The sequence below is a fragment of the Protopterus annectens genome, chromosome 14.part0 (assembly GCF_019279795.1).
Source record: "Protopterus annectens isolate FY-2018-M chromosome 14.part0, PAN1.0, whole genome shotgun sequence".
Taxonomy (NCBI): Eukaryota; Metazoa; Chordata; order Ceratodontiformes; family Protopteridae; genus Protopterus; species Protopterus annectens.
In genome coordinates this window covers 40,474,024-40,499,140 of record NC_056748.1, presented here as the reverse complement: position 1 = coordinate 40,499,140, position 25,117 = coordinate 40,474,024, and the positions used below count along the sequence as shown (strand labels likewise).

The 25,117-nt window shown below is 41.3% G+C and overlaps 1 protein-coding gene across 1 annotated transcript in view; it reads right to left on the bottom strand.

The window, feature by feature from the left end:
- The window catches only part of LRMDA (leucine rich melanocyte differentiation associated), a 2,308,867-nt gene that overhangs the window by 753,277 nt on the left and 1,530,473 nt on the right, over positions 1-25,117 (bottom strand). Inside the window, exon 5 of the mRNA XM_044055519.1 lies at positions 20,147-20,228. Coding sequence (XP_043911454.1) covers positions 20,147-20,228 — 82 coding nt within the window. The remainder of the gene's footprint in view (positions 1-20,146; positions 20,229-25,117) is intronic.

Sequence of the window (25,117 nt, the reverse complement as noted above, 5' to 3'; positions counted from 1 at the left end):
ACACACACACACACACACACACACACCTCAGCAAATAAACCCTAAGGCAAAATACATCAAATGTCTTGGGCACAGGTGACTCCATAGTGAGACAAACAGAGGTCCCCCTCACCAGACTGGACAGGGAGAAGGTCACGGTCATCTGCCTGTCAGGTGCCAGGATCCATCAAGTCATGTCCACACTTAGGTCACTCAGCAGCATTTATGGTGATGATTCTGTCATAGTCCATGTTGGAGTGAATGACTTGAGACGTACTTCCCTGGACTATATGAAGAGTGACATGGCAGAATCTCTCTGATTATGTGTCCATTAAGGTATGTCCCTAGCCTTAAGAAGTATCTTACCCTCACCCAGGATGATGCCACAATATAAACAAAAGATGATTGACTTCAACAACTGGCTCAGCTTCTGGTGACAGCCTGGGAGGATATGGTAGACAGACATTTCTGCTTTGCTACAGATGTTCTGCACCTGTCCCCTCTAGGCTTTTGGATATTGGCAAAGGCCCTTGCCTCCCCAATAATGCCTTTTACAGGCAATGTCCAAACAACAAATTTTCCATCGTAACAAAATATAATTGAGACAAACTCAGGGTCATGATGCTTAATGTTAGGAGTTTAAACACAAAACTGCTCCCTGGAAGCACTCCTCACCTTAGAGGATGTTGATGTCTGTGCAGTTACAGAGACATGGTTCAAGGCCACTGAAAGCACCCCGGCCATATAAGTCTAGAATGCCTTCCACACAATCAGACCCCAAAATGAGCATGACGAACCAAAACTTGGGGGTGTAGTCATCTTCATTAAAACCAAATACACTTTGAGACTGGTCAAACATCATGACTCCCTCAAACTACTCCATATCCAATTAACTATTGGGAAAGTACCATGCCACATCACTTCTAGCTACAGATCTCCCACCATAAACCAGGATAAGCACACTGCATACCTCAGTTTACTGGAATCCCTCACCATACAGTCCAACACCTTAGTCATGGGAGATTTACACAAGCAACAACACACTTGCCCAGAGGTTCTTGGACTTTGTTAACACAAATGCTCCGGAACTGATAATCTGCACCCCCACAAGGGGCTCTAATGTTCTGGACATAGTACTCACCAACATGGGGAGTCACTGTACTTCCCCATGTGTGATGTCCTCCCTGGTTAGGTCCAACCACAAATCAATCTCATTTGAAGTAACTACTGGAACTGACACCCTCAAAGGTACAAAAATTATAAAACAAATTACCAAAGCTAACTACAGTCTACAACGCGATGGTACAAAAAGCTTCATACCACCCACAAACACAGACATCAATGATTACTATGCAGAAGTGTACGCAAATGCCCTGTACAAACACATAAGCGACTGCATAAACTCTGTTGTACTTGACCGGATCAAAACCAGGTCTTCCCATAAAAGCAATCCACCATGGTGGACTTCAAGTATAAACAGATTATATAACAAGAGGAAGAAACTATTGCACAAAAGCAAGAGGGATAGCACTCTGGAGAGGAAGACTTCCCTCCTAAGCTCACACAAGAAAATCGGAAATCTTGTAATGTCTTCTAAAGCAAATTATGAAAATAAATTGCATCGCTAACCAAGGATAATCCTAAGGTATTCTTTAGCTACACCTGAAGTCTAAAAGGGAATGCCTAGCTATGTGCCAAACTGGTTGTAGATGGGATCACTCATACTACACTGGAAGATATCGCCAACCTGCTAGCTGACAGATTCATTGCAATCTACACCCCCCTTTCCCCCCTACCATATCTCAAAGCATACCTGCCACCAGCTCTCTGCCTAGTATCTCTAGCAGATAGGTCATCTATGCACTTGCCAAGGCCAAAAACATGGCCTCAATGGGACCAGATGATATCCCAGGTTGTTTACTAAACAATCTTAAACAAGACCTAGAGGACCCACTTTGCATTCTCTTTAATCATAGCTTGAGAACTGGCTATGTTCCTGCAGAATGGAGAAGAGCAACAGTAATTCCCCTGCACAAAGGAGGGCCATCAACTGCCCTGGGCACTACAGCTGCAGAAGTCTAACCATCCTCATCTGCAAAGCCATGGAAAGAATTATCATGGACCTTATCAACAAGGACACAGGGGGCCTCCAAACACTGGAACCAATCCAGCTTGGCTACGTTAAGGGTAGATCATGCTTATTAAACCTGGTGGACTTCTTTAAGAAAGTCACCAAAGCCATGGACGAAGGTAAGACAGAACACACTGCCTATCTCTACTTTGCCAAGGCTTTTGACACAATTCCCCACTCTGACATCATTGAGAAACTCTTCATTAAGTCTTACATTACTAGATGGGTAGCCAAATGGCTCACCGACAGAACACACCATCATTTTGGTGACTCCATCTCCAGCAGTAGACCCATTACCAGTGGAGTACCACAGGGGTGTGTGCTGTTTAGCATCTATTTCTCAGAAGTCCAGGCCAAAGTAGACAGCCTTTGGCTCACCAAGTTCACTGATGATTGCAAACTGGGAGCAATCACGGAGTCCCCCATCGATGTCACCATGTTACAAGAAGGGCTAACATAAACAAATGATTGGTGCCAAAGCCATTGTCTAAAACTAAATGCAAAAAACTGCATTACTATCCCCTTTGGCAAAATGTAATTCCCTACAAATTACAACATTGACAGCACCACCCTGAGTTCCAACCCAGTGTTGCGAGACTTGGGAACACAGGTTGATAGCAAACTGAACTTTGATCACCAAATTTCCACAGTGTTAAGGAAAGCCTTCTATGTACTGCACCTCATAAGCAAGGACAGAACATCCAAGTCAAGGAATGTTACAACTCCACTGTACTCGACCCTCATCAGACCATGAGTATAATGCACCCTTTTGCATGCACCTCACCAGTCACCTGCAGCAGCTGGAGAGACTTTAGAGGTTTCTCGCTAAGAAAATACAGGGACTCCAAACCATGACCTACACGGACAGGCTGAAAGCCCTTCACTTTAATCTGTACCTTAGAAGCTGCTGAAAGGTGACTTCTACTTGGCCTATGGGGCAATCTCCAACCATGTCCTAATGGAAATGCTGCACATCTGTAAGCCAAATGGCACAAGAGTCACTCACTCTAGGGATCTCAACCTAGCTTGTGACATTAACAGAACATGCTGAAGAGACAGATATGTCTCCCAGAGACTGCCACTTCCCTAGAATAGACATTCTATTTACGTAAAACAGAGATCCTCACTGACTTTATTCAAATGCAACCTAGATAACTGGATGGGAGACTCAAATTAATTCACCCCTGGGGTGGCACCCATGCCCCTCATGGACAGGGGTAGCCGGTGTTGATCACTGACCCACTCTGTGCATACATTTGTTCTGCAAACTACCCAAAAAGAACAAATGGGGATACTTGGGATTAACATGGCTAAGCTTCTAAAGGATATAGGCCTGCTAGTCTAGTAACCTTCTATGAACCTACGGACCTATAATAATTGGGCATTGTGAAGCCAGTATTCAAAAGAGGTGAAGGCTTCTGAAGTCAAAAGATGTGTCTGGTGAGCATATTAGTGTTGAATCAGCAGCATACTCTATAGGTGATGTTTGCTACATGAGGTATAGAGATCATTACTGAAAATGCAAAGATAACTAGATAAATAATTGAGCCTTTGTATACACCAGTGGTAATGGGGAGGTAATGAGAGGAATGTATGTTGCCATCTAACAGTCTACAGTCTATCAGACAGATAGCTTTTAAACCACTGAAGTCAAGGAGGGGACAGGCCAAAATGGAGCATTTGTTGAAGCGGTTTGCTATGTGATACACTATCCAAGGATCTGGACTGGTCTAGAAACATGGTAGAGATAAGTCCCTTTTCTAGATAATATTATCTAAAAAGGTTAATAGTGCAGTAGCTGTGCTATTGTCAGACTGGAATCCATGTTGAGTACTGGTTAAGAGCTGTTCAAAGAGCAGATGATGAAGAAACTGAGCGTAGATGCATTTTCTAGGATTTTTGAAAGTGGAGAGAATTGCAATGGGACCAAAGTTACAGATTTCTGTACAGCTTCCTCCCTTGTGCAGTGGGACAACATACAATATTTTCCAAACAGCTGGAAAACAAGATTCCTGTATGGATCTATTGATTAAGATAGCTACTGGGTAACATATGGCTTCTGCTGCCATCTTGAGGTATTCAGGTGGGAGGTTGCCGGCCTTTTATAGTAGATATTGTTCCATGCTTTAAGGTAAACTAGTTAGCACTTGTGGCTAAGGATTGCTTGAATTCATATTTTTCAGAGATTAATGTGGTAGCAGATTGGGAAGTTGGTGATATGTTATGGGTTTGTCTAGGGGAGAGTTATGTGATGTTGGTGAGGGGAGCAATGCTTTCTATAAACTATTTACTTGATATTTTGAGGGGGGGAGTAGGTTTCAGAGGGTTGCAGATCTTTTTTTGAGCCAGGACTGAGTACTGTGTGAATAGAGGACCAGAATTCTTTTGGATGACTTTATCATTAAGTTGTAGTTGGTCACAGTATTGTTTTATATCTTTGTATATTTGTTTTTAGCTTGATTACTTGATTATGAAGTCCCCTGTATCCTCGCAAGGTGTTTTTTTTCTTTTTGGCAACTCCCTCCAAGCCTTGTCTCTGGTACGCACAATGTTTTTGGTAAGGGTAGATAGCCAAAGAAAGTGTTTTACTTAAGATTTAGGGTGTTTAAGAAAGGCAATAAAAGTTGTAACCACATCATCTAATGGGAGAGTTTTTAATACAGACCAGTTGAAGGACTTCAGAACACTGCTGAATAAGTCTTTGTTAAATTTTGTGAGATTCCTGGTCGGTTTAAGCTGGTGAATATTGGGGTGATACGTCAGTGTGTGTGTATGCAGGGACATGGCCACTTAGGGAGTTAGGGTAAGTTCCACTGATAGTATATTTACTGGAGTCTGAGACTAAAATCTAACAAAGAATTGTGCCCTCACTGCTTTTGTTGTATCTAATAGATGTTATGATTACTTCAGTCAGGCCAAATAGATTTATGCAGGATAAGGGACGGACTGTCACAGGTTACATTTTGTCAGTCAGTATTGATCTCACCCAGAATGATTTTTTTGTAACTTATAGTACTAGATAACAGGAGAGAAATTCTTCAAGTATGGAAATGTTTCCAAGGGGGATGTAAAGTACAATAAGATAGTGTGTTTTTTTACAGTTTAGCTTTAAAAGTGTTATGAGTATTTCAGCTGGGTAAAATTTAGGGATGAAGTTGGAATAGGATTAGAGGTTATAGGCTACAAACCCATGCTGCTAAGAGGAAAACCTTCTAGAAAACAAGGATCTGGCCAGAAGGAGCTGTCTCAGACCTGCAAGACTGCTTTAAATGCACTGACTAGAACCTATTCTAAAAGAGGCTCCCACCACAGAACAGCATGTAAACCTGGATGAGTATACTGAAACAGTAGTGGGGTATATCACTAAATGTGTCAAGGAAGTGACCACCTTGAAGGATGTAACTATAACGGTAAAGCAAAAACCATGGCTCACTAGCGAAGTCTATGAGCTACTAAGAGTGCATAATGCTGCCTTCAATGCTGGAGATAAAGATGCCCTGAGTGTTTCCAGGGCCAACTTGAACAAGGGATTAAAAATACAAAAACACTTGACAGATCAAAAGGACCCTAGGCAGCTGTGCAAGTCATCCAGTGCATTAATGATTACAGACCTCCGTCAACACAATGTGTAGATAATATGGACTTTCTAGACAAACGTAACACCTTCTTCAGCAGATTTGAGGAGACAAACAACACCTCATCAAAGAAGCTATCCATGGAAGGGGATGTCACCCCACTATGTCTCAGCACTGGGGCTGTCTGAAAGAACCTAATAAATGTCCACCCAGGGAAGGCAGCAGGTCCTGAAATGATTACGGGTTGTCTTCTCAAGGACTGTGCAGATCAACTGGCACCTGTCTTCACTGACATCTTCAGCACATCTCTCAGACAGGCTAGAGTGCCAAGATGCTTCAAGTCGGCCATCATCATTCCTCTGCCAAAGAAGTCCTCCCCAGTCACATTAAATAACTACTGACCCATCGTACTCACACCAGTGCTGATGAAATACTTGAAAAGGATGGTCAAAGAGCATATATTATCTTGTCTGCTTGCATCTTCTGATCCTTTGCAATTTGCTTTCAGACCAAATCACTCCACTCCAGACGGTATATTCCTGGCACTGCATCACACCTTGAGCCAACTTGAAGACAGAAATTGCTACGTACGTATCCTGTTCACAGACTTCAGCTCAGCCTTCAACACTGTAATAGCACAGCAGTTGTTGTCTAAACTCAGTCAACTAGGCACAGAAAATCATTCTGCAACTGGACCCTTGACTTTCTGACAGACAGGCACCAACCCAATTGAGTTGGCAAGAACCACACACGATACATCACTCTAAACATGGGGGTCCCAGAAGGTTGCTACTAAGTCCACTTCTCTTCACAATACTGATCCATGACTGCTCTGCAAAACATCAGACAAATCACATCATCAAGTTTGCTGATGATATCACTGTGACTGGCCTCATCAGAAATGATGACAAGGGGGCATACAGAGAGGAGTACTGACAACAACCTAGCACTAAATATTGACAAAACAAAAAAAAATCTTTGTTGACTTCAGAAGGAAGCAATGGCCCCAAGCACCCATCAGTAGTACGGCAGTGGGACTGGTAAAAAGCACCAAATTCCTAGGGGTGCACAACTCAGATGACATAAGCTGGGCAACAAACACCTCCAGCCTTGTAAAGAGAGCCTAACAATGTCTCCACTTCCTCTGGAGACTACGCAGAGTAAACCACCCCTCCCACATCCTCATGACCTTCTACAGGGCCACGAATGAAAGCATACTAACTAGATCACAGTCTGGTATGGAAACTGCTCATATGCAGATCGCAAGGCATTAGAGAAGGTTGTAAAGCAGACCAGGAAAATCACAGGATCAAACTCCCAGTCCTTTACAAGTATCATACTGCACATGGACTGTTCCACCTCCTGTCTTCAGGGAAACGATACAGAAGCATCAGGTGTAGAACATCAAGATTCAGGAATAGTTTCTTCCACAAGCAATCAGACTGTTGAACAACTAACCTTAGCAATGTCAACACTCAGTTCATGACAACACCATCAGTGCAATATGATTGCCTTTACTGTCATAGAATTAAATTATTCTATTTATCTAAGTTATGCAATCTGAATTTAATTATTACTTACACAAATACAGGAACTGTAAAGTATGCTATGCTGCTATCCTATCTTAAAAATGGTGCTGGGTAAGTTATCTATGTGTGTACTTATATCTGTACTGTCTAGAATTTCTTTTGCTATATGCTTTCTTCACCCTCTTGTGAAAACTGTTTTTCAATGCACACGAGCCTGAAGCAACAAAATGTCATCCAGAGATACACTGATTTTGTTGATCTGAATGACAATAGTTTACTTTGACTTTTAGGAGCTAGTGTACAGTAGGGCAGCTCCACCTCCTTTCTGTAGGGTCACTCAGTCCTCATAATGTTATAGCCTGGAGGTAGTAATATGCAACAAACCAGTAAACAGCCAGAAACTTTTACTCAGATAAAGCAGGTATCTATGCCAAATGACTTATGGACGGGTTCAGGTGCCTAGGCAGTGAGACATTTCCCTGTGGTACATTTGACTGGGTACACATGGCTGAAGTGACATTCAGCTACAGAGAAATATGGCTCTTTGCAAATTCCCTGTGGGCAAACAGAAGCACACACTGCCATGCTCACAGCTTTAATAACCAAATGGATGGATGCAGAAGAAGTAATGAGTGTTGTGCTTGGTGTACAGTACATACTTATGTAACTACAACACAAAGAAGGGTGCTACAGCTTGGAGGAAATCATGCATGCTACTGTAGTCACATTTATGCACCAGTATACATTTCAGGTAATGTTCCCTACACACTGTTTTGGGATTAGTGGTCCACATACACCATTATAAATGCACTGCCGGGTCTATATTAAAAGCACGAAGGTGTACTTACCCGAATACATAAACGCCAAAATGTCTTCATCGAACCATGAAAAAACTGATCGTCCTGAAGCGCAAAATCCAAAACATCGAATCATCATGGTTGGCCCTTCTGCGGTATAGCTCCATAAGGTAAATGTGCGATAGTAACAGACCTTAGGATTAGGGTGCGGGTTAAGGTAAGTGCATAGATGGTAATGTATGTCAGATTTAGTGTAGGGTTAGAAGTAGGGTTTTGTTAAGTGTATGTGTGTGGATTATTTAGTTTGTTTGGGTATAGCTTCTTAAGGTAAGAGTGCAATAGTTACGGACCTTAGGGTTAGGGTGCGGGTTAAGGTAAGTGCATAGATGGTAATGTATGTCAGATTTAGTGTAGGGTTAGAACTAGGGTTTTGTTAAGTGTATGGGTGTGGATTATTTAGTTTGTTTGGATATAGCTTCTTAAGGTAAGAGTGCAATAGTTACGGACCTTAGGGTTAGGGTGCGGGTTAAGGTAAGTGCATACATGGTGGTATATGCAAGATTTAGTGTAGGGTTAGAAGTAGGGTTTTGGTTAGTGTATGTATGTGGTTTATTTAGTTTGTTTGGGTAGGTAGTATGTAGCGGGCGGTGGGGTGGGACAACTATGACGGTTCGTGTTTTTGAATTTCACGGTTTAGGGCGTTCGGTGTATTTGCGGTTTGCGGAATATGTGTCAGCGTTTACGTATTCTGTTAAGTACACCTTTGTGCTTTTAATATAGACCCTGCACTGCCCATTGTGCACTGCATTTTTACTGCCACTGACATGCCCACTTGCCAGCCTGCTGCTGATACCTGCCATATTGGCTGCTGTCTCATATTCCCTTGGGGACCATGGACATTATTTTCCCCCTGTGCATTTGGTTATTGAAGTCATGGGCATGGCAACACACTCTTCTCTTTGCCCAAAGGGAATTTGCAAACAGCCATATTTCTCTGCAGCTGAATATCACTTCAGCCATGTGTCCCCAGTCAAATGTACCACAAGGAAATGTCTCGCTGCCTAAGTGCCTGAACCCCTTATGGACAGATTGTAAAACACTAACTCTTATTAATAAGTGATTTACTCAACCATAACTGCTTTATAGACAGGACTTAGACTGAAGTAAATCACTTACAATGAGAGCAAGTCTTTTAGAGTCTAGCCCTTGCAGTCAGCTTTTAATATCTGTCTTACATCACAGTTACTCAAATGTAATCGTTCAAGGTGGCAAGCATTCTTGTGCTACTGCTTGCTTGTCTCAGCAGAGAAATTTATGTCTCATAACATTGTGTACATGAGTAAGTCAATCTTCAATCCCCCAGCAAGTGCGAAATAGGTTTTAATTGCGTGCCAGCGATTCTCTTTCTCCAAGACGCAGTAACCTTAGAATTCAATAGTAAAATAATGGGGGCTCCCACATCTGAGGGTGCAGGGTGACTTGTCTCCCATGCAAAACAAGTGCTTTTATATAATGTATGTCATATGCCACTTACACGACAAGCCAAAGTTCATGTATTACAAATGCACATAACCAAGCTGTCAGCTATGAGTTATTGTTACCATACAATTGTGATACAAGTTCAGATCTTTTGTCATGGTTATACACACCTCACAATTACAGACAGTGTACAGAGAGCCATCTTTCCACATATTTAGACTGTTCCCACAGTACTTTGTTGTAACAGCTGCACTGAGTCCCATACAATGGCTTAGATCAGAGCACAGTAGCTTATTTTGTTTATTTGATGCATAACAGCGTAACTGTGTCCATAAATGAAACAGTGCTCAGTTCTAAATGTACAGAAATTAGACCAGATACAACATTAACGTAAACCCTGCCACTGTTTATATTACTGCACAGTCATGGCCAATGTAACTCAAAAACATTTCCAACTTATTGCATGACTGCAGAAAACAGAACACAGGTGCAGCAGTTCTACAGTGCACCCCTCTCCACAGGCATGTCAGGAAGCAAATTAGGCATTTCTCATGGAATTACATGTTCCCTGATGTTGTTGTTCGGCCACAAATCAGACATTTCATATGGAATTACATGTTCCCTGATGTTGTTTGGCCACAAATCTGGCATTTCTGTTGGAATTACATGTTCCTTTATGTTGTTCGGCCACGGGTCTACTTCACCCTGTCGAAGGCTGACAATATTGAAGCTGATACTGTCGGCACCAAAATATCGAAAATGAAAGTCATTGCATGTGTAAACGGAAATCTCCATAAGGGGAGATTTCCATTTACTGCAATGTAGTGTGAACTCTGAGTTGGTATATTTAAGTAGCGGGGGGTACAGGGGGGGCTTGCCCCCCTGCATAGAGCAATTTGTGTTGTGTTTGGGTATTTTTTTTTTTGTGTTTGTTCGATGTTCAGGGGTTTTGACATTTTCATGTCGATTATTACACTGTCGATGGTTTGAATTTTTGACAGCGTAATATAAATGCTTGGCTACATATCAGGCATTTCTCATGGAATTACATGTTCCCTAATGTGGTTGTTCGGCCACAAATCTGGCATTTCTCATGGAATTACATGTTCCCTGATGTTGTTCGGCCACAAATCAGACATTTCTCATGGAATTACATGTTCCCTGATGTTGCTCGGCCACAAATCAGGCATTTCTCATGGAATTACATGTTCCCTGATGTTGTTCAGACACAAATCAGGCATTTCTCAAGGAATTACATGTTCCCTGATGTTGTCTTTCGGCCACAAATCAGGCATTTCTCATGGAATTACATGTTCCCTGATGTTGTTGTTTGGCCACAAATTAGGCATTTCTCATGGAACTACATGTTCCCCGATGTTGTTGTTCGGCCACAAATCAGACATTTCTCATGGAATTACATATTCCCTGATGTTGCTCGGCCACAAATCAGGCATTTCTCATGGAATTACATGTTCCCTGATGTTGTTTTTTGGCCACAAATCAGACATTTCTCATGGAATTACATGTTCTCTGATGTTGTTTTTTGGCCACAAATCAGACATTTCTCATGGAATTACATGTTCCCTGATGTTGTTGTCTGGCCACAAATCAGACATTTCTCACGGAATTACATGTTCCCTGATGTGGTTGTTTGGCCACATTGCTGAGCATCACTTCAGCACATAACAAAACTCATAACTGTATTTACTGTTATGACCAGTGTCAGTAACCAAACTCATAACTGTATTTACTGTTATGACCAGTGTCAGTAACCAAACTCATAACTGTATTTACTGTTATGACCAGTGTCAGTAACCAAACTCATAACTTAACTTACTGTTATGACCAGTGTTGGTAACCAAACTCATAACTTAATTTACTGTTATGACTAGTGTCAGTGTGAGAGTCTTATCCTATATTTTATAGCAGATGGGACCAGCTTGTACATAACTGTCACCATATTCCTGAATCATGGATAGTATTTGATGGCTGGGAGTCATTTGCATAGGTAATCTGAGCATGGAGTGCCCTAGCTGCACGGTGAGTAAGATCATGCACAGTAAATTACCTCACAGTGTAGCAATGTTTATGAATTGCTCTGGGGACATTCATACTGCATACCAGCCTTACATCATATGGTGCTATGTTTATGAATTCCACTTAAGATGTCTGGACTATAACAGACAACGTATCCAGTGAATGTATGCAGCATTCTCACTTTCTTCACAGGTCCTGACACTGCAGTGACTCCTTGGTAGTTTGCACTTACAAGATAGTACATAGTCTATAGTTTTCCTGCATATCGATGTGCAGAGGTTTAATATTATAATGTAATGCCCCATCTGCACTACCTTCTTGTCTTAATACGATGCTATTTTTAAAGTCAGTCAGGCAACCTCGTGAAATGAAGAATGAAGTATGAGCTGTCATGGATTACAGGAAAACATGACACATTTATATTTTTTGTCCTCCTCAGATATAACAATCTGTTTTTTCCAGCTTTTGATTTTGCAGAAAAGGATGAGAGGTTGCTGTGTGCTGGAATTTCTCTAATGCTTCCCTTCATGCTTTGTAGAACAGCTACAGTACATTCATAATTTAATGTCTTCTAAAATGAGACCCAACATTCATTGATGCAGTTTATCTAATTATATAGCGAGCACTGTATAATTTTGTGTTGACTAAACAGTCATTAGAATATGGTGATAAGTGAATACATATTATATACAATGTCATTCATTTTCTGTTAGAACAATCATTGATATAGTGCAATTCATGAGTGTATATTAAAGAGTGCATTATTTTATACCAAGTAAATTCACAGTACACTACTACATAATACTGTTATATTTTGCGTATGGGATTAGGATCATTTTGCCTGGACAGATATTTTGCACTACTCTACATGTGAATAAATAAACCCTACCTTATTATATGTAATAAACTACATTTCTACTCCATGTAATTTTATATTATCACAACAGACGGTTTATTATAAGACTGAATATTTTGAACTGTAATGACTTTTATGATGCATTATACTGTATAATGGCTTTACTTTTTTTCCTCATGATAGGTCCAAGTGCCTCGGGCAGACTGCTGCTTAGCAAAACAAATCAATACAGTTAAGTAAGAATTAACAAACTGCTAGCAACGCAAATAAAGCAAATACCACATTATCTTTGACAAAGCAAAAGCTACAGGTTCTATATTAATTAATTTGCATTTATCTGTTTGGATAAGGGTGTAAAATCCTCCTTATACTGAAAAGTAAAAATAATTATAAACCGCATGAGCACATAAACCACAATAAAACATTATTTGCAATCCAGTAATGGACATTAAGGAAAACCAGTGAATCCAGATTAGGTTGTTATAATGAAGCCAGCTGTAAGTAGCAGCCATCATACTTGTTTTTAGTCAGAACTTATTTACAAATGAAATCAACTATCATAAAAACCTAGACACCAGAAGTCCAACAAGCATATTATATGCCAAGAAACAGGATACATCTGCATTTTAGCCACTTGCGAATGTTTTTCTTTCTGCTTTAGCTTGACTCCAGTGATGTTTCTGTTTCAACATCTGTTTAAAATATGCTGTTATAGGCTTGCAGATTAACTAAATGATTTGATGACAATCCAGCACAGATCTTAGCATGCCGTACATTAAAGTGGTTCATGCAGATACCCAGAGAAATCAATTGTGAAACATTAACTGCTACTCGCATTACAGCAACTGCAAACTATAACTAATTATGATAAGTTGCCACATAAATTACTCCCTGACATTCACAGCAATCAATTTTAGAGCGAATGAGAGCGCAGCCTATGAAGAGGAACTGGGATGAATGCCCAATCACTGGGTCAATAATCATAACTAAAACGATTGCCGATGATGTTGTTAGGGGATAATTAGCTCTTTGGAAAGCAAAGTTTTATGGGATCAAGTTTCCTTTGTTTTAAGCACCATATTCTTAATGCAGTCTTCCCCTTCAGGGTACAAACTTAAAGTGACAGTGCAATGAAACCCATGGAAAAAATTGTGATCTATAGCTTGTCCTATATAAAATATTTGAAACACACTCTGGGTTTATATTCTGTTGCCACATGTTCTAGTTCCAGTGCAGTTAGAAAACATTAGAACATCTTCATGGGACAAAAAGCTGGCAACTGCATATGGCTTATATGTATCATCACAGAATTAGGAACAGAAATGAAGAAAAACGATACCGTTTGCAAACAAGGTTATGCACTGTGCCCCATGTGTAGAGCAGATACAGATACACTTTCATTAATTGGAGCTGAAGCTAGCTTTCTGGGAGGACATTTTCGCTTGTACAGCCAAACTATGAATGATGTAAAATTGGGGCAAATTATGTAAAAAATCAAATTAAAAGGAACATCTATCAATTCTGTCTGCATATTTTTGTGATGGGCATTTCAAAACAAAAAGAATACTTGAAAGGTACACTGGAAACATAAACCCTGGTATGCAGGGTGTTATGTAAGTCAGCAAAATGAAACCCAAAAAGCTACATTTTGGTTTTATTAAATGAATCCTTTTTTTCATTAACAAAAAGAAAATAATTTTCACAACCTTATAGTTGCTTTACAATCTTAAAAGTTTCATCTATACGTATCAGTTGATGAAAGTGGGTGCATGATATAAGACTGTGTAATGCAACTTCAAAGTCCAGTATACTGAAAACTAAATGTTGAGACAGCAAGCAGCAGAAGGTAGCCAAAACGTACTACACCTGAATATGCAACTCATAAAAAAGCACTGCATCGAATACGATGTCTTGAAAATTGAGAATAATCTTTTAATTGTTGCATATATACTTGGTAGGAGATCATATTGAAAATGCAGACATATCAGCACATCACACATAAAGTGTAACATTATAGCTTCAACTGTAGGTATAAGGGGTCTAAATAATAACTAAAACAGAAATAGTACATTCATATATAGGAACATACCCCCTGTGTTCCTCCCCCAACTAAACATAGTTGTGCCAAGACTGCACATCCTTAAGGTAAAAAGAGCATAACAAAGATCACAGTGTTGGTACGCACACGCACACACACACACACGCACACACACGCACGCACACACACACACACACACACACACACACACACACACACACACACACACACACACACACACACGCACACACACACACACACACACACACAGCTATGGCCAATTCAGAGTGTCCAATCCACCTAAAACATGTCTTTTGAATGTGGCAGGAAACTGGAGCACCAGGAGGAAACTCACGTGAACACAAAGAGGACATGCGGACTCCACACAGATGGCAGCCCAGCCAACAATCAAACCAGGGAACCTCTTGCTGTGAGGAGACAATGCTATCCACTGTGCCAGTGTGCCGCCCCCCAACCCTGCATGCTACCAGTAACATAACTAGGTTATGTGTACCCCTGAATATTACCAGTAACATAACTGGATTTAGACAATGAATATGCACTAATAGTAAAACAGCTAGCCTAAGAGACAATACTGCACAGCTTTGTGATGGACAAACAAAATTAAATCAGTGAGGGCTGGAGCACTACCCCAGGTATTACAGTGGCTGCATCTTACAGAAGTTTAAGCACCAATCTCATACACAGGGACAAGGGGGAAAAAGCATAAACAAAAGTTACTGTCTAGTATTTTGAGAATGCATCAGCAGGATTGAGATAGCAGAAAATAAATAAATCAAAATGGATATGTCCATTCTTGGAGGAATGTGCTCAATTCTTTATCAAGCAAATGACACTTGCACTGTTCTCTGTCTATTAATGTGCTTCATTTTTCATAGTGGCACAACTATCTGGAAGTGTATTTCTCCCCAAAACTGACCACTTTCACTCACAGGTTTGTAGGTAAGTACTAGGCTAGCTGTCCTTGTGGGCCATTTTAAGACTAGCCAGTTTCCCTTTTTGTGATTGACTTAACCTATTCCTTTTTGGTTACAGAGTGGCCTTATCCATCCCATGGCTGATAATTATATATTACCCCTATGGAGAACAGTTGTGATCATGTCATAGATAACTTGAGCATGCATGGGATGCAGCATTTAGGAACTGCCCCTAACCATTAGTAGTGCAGAAGGCAGTCCTGGGGCAAATGTTTGGTAACCCATCTGTAGATCTAAATTGAGCTTTAATATGGACAGGGATGAACTTTGTTTTATGTAGATGAGGAGTCTGTTCCAGAGCACTGGTAACCTCTGTGAGATAAACTTGTCCCTTCAAACCATTCCACTTATGTTGCAGAATGTAATGCAGATGTACTCTCTGTAGATGGAGTAGAAACAAGAGTTCCCCTTCCTTCTTCCACTCAGTCTGTTTACTTTTAACACTTCATGATTGCATCACATCTTCATATGTATGACAATCAGTACACAGACCCATTCATGTAACATGGTACTAACATGCAAACACTTTTCTCTACCTTTTGTCTGAAATGGAGGTTCATTTAGCTCACTGACTCTTGAACGAGCAAATGATCAGAAATTCAACATAAGGCAATTGTTCATCAGAAGGCTGGTGCTGATTTCACTCAGAAGTTACACAGTCTTAGAAATAGGAATGCCCTTCCTGACCCTGACAGCTATAATCTTGGAGAAAGAATAATCAAATTGCAAAGGTTTATAGGTGTGTGAGACATGGGACAGCGCATCTCCTTGCTAAAATATTTTTTTTCTGCTGTGTTTTGGAGTAGGTCAAGCTCCCATCATTTCATCTTTCCATTTCATGTTTCTGATTGGCCCTGTTTCCAACCATAAGATTTAGGAATGCAATGCTGAAAAATGTTTACACAGGTGGCTTAAAAACCTGGGGCATTCATACTATGGTCTAGCTTAGTTTAAAAAAATTGAATGCGGCACTTTTTTATGTTTGCAAAGCAATGGTATATGTTTAATAGTTGATGCACAGTTATATTTAAGGGGAAAAATGTACTATTAATTTTTACCAATCCTCTACTGACAGGTTTCACTAATCAGTCTTTCAATTATTTCCATGATTAAACCTAGGAACATTATAAAAGAAAATATACAATTCATATAAATTCAAAAAGATACAATAAAAAAATAATATATAGCAACACATAGCTGAAAGATATAACTGAACAGCATAAAACATTAGTTTATGAAAGCCTTGCAGAAGAGGTACATTATGAGGGACTTTTTGACTCTACCCACAGAGGTAACTTTCCTAAATTTGGTCATGTAGTGAATTCAGAATGCATCAGATATGCAAATGAATGCATACCCAGATAGTCCAAGAGGACCCTGAGAACAAAATAGCAGCCCCTTGCCTAATGAGTGTAGAGGCCTACATAGATTATAAGCACTAACAACTCTTTGATACAACAAGAAAGCAAACCACTCATGGCAAGACAAGCAAAAACTACTACCTTATAGGCAAACCTCCAAGCCAAAGCAGGGGCTGCAAAACTAGCAGCCAGAACAGGGACTGAGGAAGAAGACTTTGCATCACAATGGCACCAGTCAGAAGATGGCAACAAAAGTCTGCAAATACATCAAAGCCCAAAAGAGAACGCCCTGGTTAGATCTTTCTAATAATGTGCTTTAGTCTATTTCATTTTTTTTGTCTAGTCTTAGACAAACATTATTCCTCTGTCTCCAGTCTTTCTTTTATTAAAGAGATGAATTGTTTCATAGTTTGTATTCTAAGACAGTTTTTTTTAACCAATTAAAAGTTATATATTTATCATGTTTATATTTTAATATAACTTACAACATGTTAAACAGTATCAGTTCTGTTAACACCTATTGTTCAATGCCATGATAATAATTTGTAAAAAAAATATAAAGTCCTAGGTAGACAGAGTGGTAGTAGTAGATTTTTTTGATAAAACATAGTGCTTTACTTGGGAGATCAACTAAAGGTGATGTGAAGATATGATGTACTGCCAGCTATGCCAGGAGAAGCAGGGCAGTGGATGTGTAACACATGACAGCACAGTTAGCTGGAATTTTGTAAAGAATATGTCATTTATATGACTGATCTGTACAGATGTGTGTGTAGAAAAATGTATTTGTAAAGCTGCTTGTGTTAAAAATGTACCAACAGTGGATCTTGACTCTGTTGTAACTGCATTAAATATATATGTTAGCAGAGGACACTAGACGAGAAGAGGTTAAGCTCAGCTACAGCTAACTTTAAAAAATAGTAAGAAATTAAATTACTGGGCCTAGGCCATAAAGATGTTATCTCACAGTTTTGAATGAAGCCAGAGACACAATGTCTGTAAGACGTATGGTTTAATAGCTCCTGTAGGAAATGTGGAAGTGTTTTATGACTTCCAGGAGCTTCAGCAGATCTTAGTAAGAGTGTGTGTGTGTGTGTGTGTGTGTGTGTGTGTGTGTGTGTGTGTGTGTGTGTGTGTGTGTGTGTGTTATTGACACATAGGTGTTAATCCTGGTAGTTTCTAGCAATGGGGGTTGCATGGGAACCAGAAGTCAGATGACCAAATGTATGTGATGTCATTCTGGAATCCATCACAAAAATAATGTTTAATACTAGTTGAGATTAAGGTCTCACAGTATTCTGTTTTGGAAACTTGACATAGAAGGATCACTCACCTACTTTATCTTGCCTTAGGCTAGTAAGTGACCAGGGAATAGCAACTCTAGATTAGTCAGGAAAATATATTGAGATTAGTTAAGTACTGTTTTTCTGTATCTGTGTGAAGCTATTCATCTGTGTTACTTTAATATTTCCTGTGGTTGAAACGCTGTTGTTTATTGTAAATAGATATTTAGTATTTTCATGTTCTTTTATTATTTATTATTAAATACGTTTAAAAATTCCATTGTGGCTGGGCCTTTAGAGAATATTTTAACCTTTGAGAGTACTCATATCTGTTTGGTGACTCTGTGGCCACACCTGAAAGCCTTACTGCTTTGGTCATACGACCATTTGTATTAATATTAATTTCACTCAGTATAACTGGGTACCCTTGTAAGAGCCTTGGAGTAGCTGGCTTTGGATTGTCTGGTGGCAGTGCAACTACCTTATAGTCTGGGCAGAAGGTGGCATAGCTAGTTAATCTGTGCCAACCTTTCATGTGTGCATGTGCGTGTGTGTGTACGCACAAATCAAATCTCAAAGTGTGTGTGTGTATGTGTGTGTGAACTACTTGGATCAGGGACACAAAGCACTGGTTTCACAGAGAGGGTGCTGGGGGACTTGGCTTGGACACTAAGCTGAGGAATTAACTTTACTGCTGTGCCAGTGGGGAGCCTTACTGGGGACCTGGGGAGAGAGAGAGAGAGAGAGATCGAGAGTGAGAGAGAAACCCAGACCCTTGGCTGAGTGTGCTCTCTGTGTGTTCTTAAGGGAAATTGTGCTTGATGCAGAGAGCTGCATCTGGAAATACTGAGTGTATCCATTTCTGTTCCAAGTGAATGTCCCTCTCCTGTGTCAGTGGTGATGATTCAGGCTACTTGATTACTGGCCTAGAGAGGGGATGTCACAGATAACAATAAAAGCTACAATATTCAAGTGACTGTTGATAGTGAACTATATCCTGGATTCGGCACATTAGACACAAACTCCATTATTTGTCCAACAAAAAAGATTTCATAGGCAAGATTAAGCACTGAAGAAGATTTCACAGTCATCTTGGCAGTCACATCCTCTATCTTCACCAGTTCAAGTTTCAAAGAGTATTGAATAGACAAAGGTGGTGTCCACATTTCCTTCAAGAGACATGGCAAGCGGAGGAAGTGTGACAGCTTGTTGCATTAGCTGATGTTTCAGAGGGACCTATGAAGTGAACACAATGTTTGGAAACCACCTTCCTTAACCATCTCACATGCTTCTTCATTAAACCTGGATGCACTGCGCAAGTGACTTTGGACCATGTAAAGCATCACTGAGCCAAGATTAATTGGTGGACATGACCTTAGAATCACAAGTGTTTCTAATTTCTAATGCTTTTCTTTGTCATGATGTGTTATAAAAGTCAGTTAAGTTTTACTTTTACAGAAGTTGGATTTAGTTCAGTAAACCATATTCTGTGAGATACAAGCCCAGTCAATTGCTACCAAAAAGTGATCATTAAGGCACAGCAAGTTACCAAGCTAAAAGCAAATGTCACAAGTAGTACATCCTATCAGCATCATAACTACATAAAAAATGACAGTGTTCATGAAATACATTTTTTGTAACACTTTTTTGTGAGTCTAAGGAAACATACTAGCATGGCAGCACTATACAATGTGCCTTTGTCTTTACGCTTGATGTACAGACTGTGCAAATGTCCTCTTATTCCTCAGGATTTATTCAAATTATTATTTTTTAAATACACACAAAGCTTTTCATTTCATTTTATTCTGTGAACTTCTGACAAACAGTACTACACACTTTGACTCTGGTAATGCATTCATAAGGTGTACAGAAGGGGACTCATAGTTATAAACCAGAACATTCAGTAAAGAAGATGCAGGTCAATGTTTACAGTGCATAAAGGAACTCAGAAAGGGGTCTGTCATACCTATCCAGGTGTAGAACCCTGATCTAGGATAATGAAAAAAAATCTAACTCTTCAATCAAATGCAGGAATCTGGTTATAATGAAGCACACAAAATAATGAAAACTGTGTTCTGCTTACCAGAGGGACTGGCAGGCTCTTTCGACTGAGGTAGAGGTGTGTATGGTGTTTCGTCACAAGCAGAATCACTGCCACTGGAAACCTGGCAACAAAACAGATCACAAAATTATCTATGAACAGTTCTGAAGCAAATGTAACTCTTCATATATCCATGTCACACAAACAAGCCAAGTCACAGAACCTCTGTTGTACTCTCCCTGCCACTGCTACCCTGCCGTTCAGGCCGATAAGTAGTGTAAATTTGTGCTCATCTAAATGACTGAAAAGAACTAGAAGCCACTGCAGAAAAGCAGTGCCATTTACAATTAACACATTATTTTACACTCCTGCTTTCCTTTCTGGGCCTTGATGAGAGCTACCACTCACGTACTCACTCACTCACAGTCTCACTCACTCACATTACTACATGACAACATTATATTCATCTTCTGCTCTCACTAGGCATGTGCCATATGGTGTGTAATGCAAAATGTATAATTCAAAATACAGAGGAGGTTTTCTACATTTTCTCTACCTGCATTAAGGCAAGCTGGTTAGATTAGCAAGCTAATGCATACACCACTGAAAATGCTTATCTACTTAGCTAAATTAACAAAAACCTCTACCTGGCTGTCTCTTTTTAGGCTACATGATGGTAGTTAGATGCCTAAATTGCCTGTATCCCTCAGAGTCCCCAAACTACCTCCTCTATTCTTGACTCCATTCTTCCAATCAGTGTCCAACAACGTAACTCATTCTTCATCATTGACAGTTCCCTACTTCAAGGTGAGCAGCAGCTTTCAAAATTCTACTCTGTTGTGAATGCAAATGTTCACAGAGAATTCAAAAAAATGCATTCGTCCAGATAGAAAAGCCTCCTATCCCTTACTCAGAATTCCTAAATATTGCATCGTTTACTGTACATTCTGGCAATTAGATGTCTGTCTACAACCTAAACCTGAAAAGGTATTTTCTAAAACCTACACTGAACTGGGTTCCTTTATTGTTGAATCCCCTAGTCACCTATACTGACCCTGTCCTTCCTATCTAGCCCAATCACATCCTGAAAACTATTTAATAGCCTATACCCCAACCCATATTATACCCCTATCTCTCTACTCTTTCAGTAAAAAGATATCAAATTCAATAAACCACACTAACTATGGCATTCTCTGCATGCCCCACACCATAAAGGTTGCCTTACTTCAGCAGGGTAATGTGGTGCAGCGTTTAGCTTTGTCGCCTCACAACAAGAGGTTGCCCAATTTGATTCTCGGCTGGGGTGCCTTCTGTGGAATCTACATGCCCTCCCTACACTGGTATGGGCTTTTTCTGGGTGCTCCGTTTTTTTCCCATATTCCAAAGACATGCGTCTGGAGCATTTTTCCCCAGGTCTATGCCCCAGTTGGACTTTCCTGGTAAATAAATGTTAAATAAAATCTTACAAAGGTCTGACAGAGGGATATCACCACAATGATATCTATGGATACATCCATGAGCACTCATTCTCCTAGATGGTGTGCTCTTGTTGGTAGCCTTTAACATTTAGTCTGGGGATTCATGCTTTATGTAGTTCTTACCCCCATGTCATTATATGCAGGGATTTTGAGACTGCATCCCACCCCACCTACATACTGCCCCCTGGGATTGTCACTTCTCAGGTGTATTGCATTAAACATGGAAGAGAAGAAGCTCGGGCACCACACCTTGGACCAAGCCTACAGCCTCATCAGGACCCCAGTAATAACTGCACTTACGACTCTCTAACCTTTGTGCTATACATGAAGAAGCTCAGGCACCACACCTTGGACCAAGCCTACAGCCTCATCAGGACCCCAGTAATAACTGCACTTACGACTCTCTAACCTTTGTGCTATACATGAAGAAGCTCCGGCACCACACCTTGGACCAAGCCTACAGCCTCATCAGGACCCCAGTAATAACTGCACTTACGACTCTCTAACCTTTGTGCTATACATGAAGAAGCTCCGGCACCACACCATGGACCAAGCCTACAGCCTCATCAGGACCCCAGTAATAACTGCACTTACGACTCTCTAACCTTTGTGCTATACATGAAGAAGCTCAGGCACCACACATTGGACCAAGCCTACAGCCTCATCAGGACCCCAGTAATAACTGCACTTACGACTCTCTAACCTTTGTGCTATACATGAAGAAGCTCCGGCACCACACCTTGGACCAAGCCTACAGCCTCATCAGGACCCCAGTAATAACTGCACTTACGACTCTCTAACCTTTGTGCTATACATGAAGAAGCTCAGGCACCACACCTTGGACCAACCCCTACAGCCTCATCAGGACCCCAGTAATAACTGCACTTACGACTCTCTAACCTTTCTGCTATACATGAAGAAGCTCAGGCACCACACCTTGGACCAAGCCTACAGCCTCATCAGGACCCCAGTAATAACTGCACTTACCACTCTCTAACCTTTGTGATATACATGAAGAAGCTCAGGCACCACACCTTGGACCAAGCCTACAGCCTCATCAGGACCCCAGTAATAACTGCACTTACGACTCCCTAACCTTTGTGCTATTCATGAAGAAGCTCAGGCACCACACCTTGGACCAAGCCTACAGCCTCATCAGGACCCCAGTAATAACTGCACTTACCACTCTCTAACCTTTGTGCTATACATGAAGAAGCTCAGGCACCACACCTTGGACCAAGCCTACAGCCTCATCAGGACCCCAGTAATAACTGCACTTACTACTCTCTAACCTTTGTGCTATACATGAAGAAGCTCAGGCACCACACCTTGGACCAAGCCTACAGCCTCATCAGGACTCCAGTAATAACTGCACTTACTACTCTCTAACCTTTGTGCTATACATGAAGAAGCTCAGGCACCACACCTTGGACCAAGCCTACAGCCTCATCAGGACCCCAGTAATAACTGCACTTACGACTCTCTAACCTTTGTGCTATACATAAAGAAGCTCAGGCACCACACCTTGGACCAAGCCTACAGCCTCATCAGGACCCCAGTAATAACTGCACTTACTACTCTCTAACCTTTGTGCAATACATGAAGAAGCTCAGGCACCACACCTTGGACCAAGCCTACGGCCTCATCAGGACCCCAGTAATAACTGCACTTACTACTCTCTAACCTTTGTGCTATACATGAAGAAGCTCAGGCACCACACCTTGGACCAAGACTACAGCCTCATCAGGACCCCAGTAATAACTGCACTTACGACTCTCTAACCTTTGTGCTATACATGGAGAAGCTCAGGCACCACACCTTGGACCAAGCCTACAGCCTCATCAGGACCCCAGTAATAACTGCACTTACTACTCTCTAACCTTTGTGCTATACATGAAGAAGCTCAGGCACCACACCTTGGACCAAGCCTACAGCCTCATCAGGACCCCAGTAATAACTGCACTTATGACTCTCTAACCTTTGTGCTATACATGAAGAAGCTCAGGCACCACACCTTGGACCAAGCCTACAGCCTCAACAGGACCCCAGTAATAACTGCACTTACTACTCTCTAACCTTTGTGCTATACATGAAGAAGCTCAGGCACCACACCTTGGACCAAGCCTACAGCCTCATCAGGACCCCAGTAATAACGGCACTTACTGCTCTCTAACCTTTGTGCTATAAATGAAGAAGCTCAGGCACCACACCTTGGACCAAGCCTACAGCCTCATCAGGACCCCAGTTGCCTACAGCCTCATCAGGACCCCAGTAATAACTGCACTTACTACTCTCTAACCTTTGTGCTATACATGAAGAAGCTCAGGCACCACACCTTGGACCAAGCCTACAGCCTCATCAGGACCCCAGTAATAACTGCACTTATGACTCTCTAACCTTTGTGCTATACATGAAGAAGCTCCGGCACCACACCTTGGACCAAGCCTACAGCCTCATCAGGACCCCGGTAATAACTGCACTTACGACTCTCTAACCTTTGTGCTATACATAAAGAAGCTCCGGCAACACACCTTGGACCAAGCCTACAGCCTCATCAGGACCCCAGTAATAACTGCACTTACGACTCTCTAACCTTTGTGCTATACATGAAGAAGCTCAGGCACCACACCTTGGACCAAGCCTACAGCCTCATCAGGACCCCAGTAATAACTGCACTTACGACTCTCTAACCTTTGTGCTATACATGAAGAAGCTCAGGCACCACACCTTGGACCAAGCCTACAGCCTCATCAGGACCCCAGTAATAACTGCACTTACTACTCTCTAACCTTTGTGCTATACATGAAGAAGCTCCGGCACCACATCTTGGACCAAGCCTACAGCCTCATCAGGACCCCAGTAATAACTGCACTTACCACTCTCTAACCTTTGTGCTATACATGAAGAAGCTCCGGCACCACACCTTGGACCAAGCCTACAGCCTCATCAGGACCCCAGTAATAACTGCACTTACTACTCTCTAACCTTTGTGCTATACATGAAGAAGCTCCGGCACCACACCTTGGACCAAGCCTACAGCCTCATCAGGACCCCAGTAATAACTGCACTTACTACTCTCTAACCTTTGTGCTATACATGAAGAAGCTCAGGCACCACACCTTGGACCAAGCCTACAGCCTCATCAGGACACCAGTAATAACTGCACTTACGACTCTCTAACCTTTGTGCTATACATAAAGAAGCTCAGGAACCACACCTTGGACCAAGCCTACAGCCTCATCAGGACCCCAGTAATAACTGCACTTACTACTCTCTAACCTTTGTGCAATACATGAAGAAGCTCAGGCACCACACCTTGGACCAAGCCTACGGCCTCATCAGGACCCCAGTAATAACTGCACTTACTACTCTCTAACCTTTGTGCTATACATGAAGAAGCTCAGGCACCACACCTTGGAACAAGCCTACAGCCTCATCAGGACCCCAGTAATAACTGCACTTACGACTCTCTAACCTTTGTGCTATACATGGAGAAGCTCAGGCACCACACCTTGGACCAAGCCTACAGCCTCAT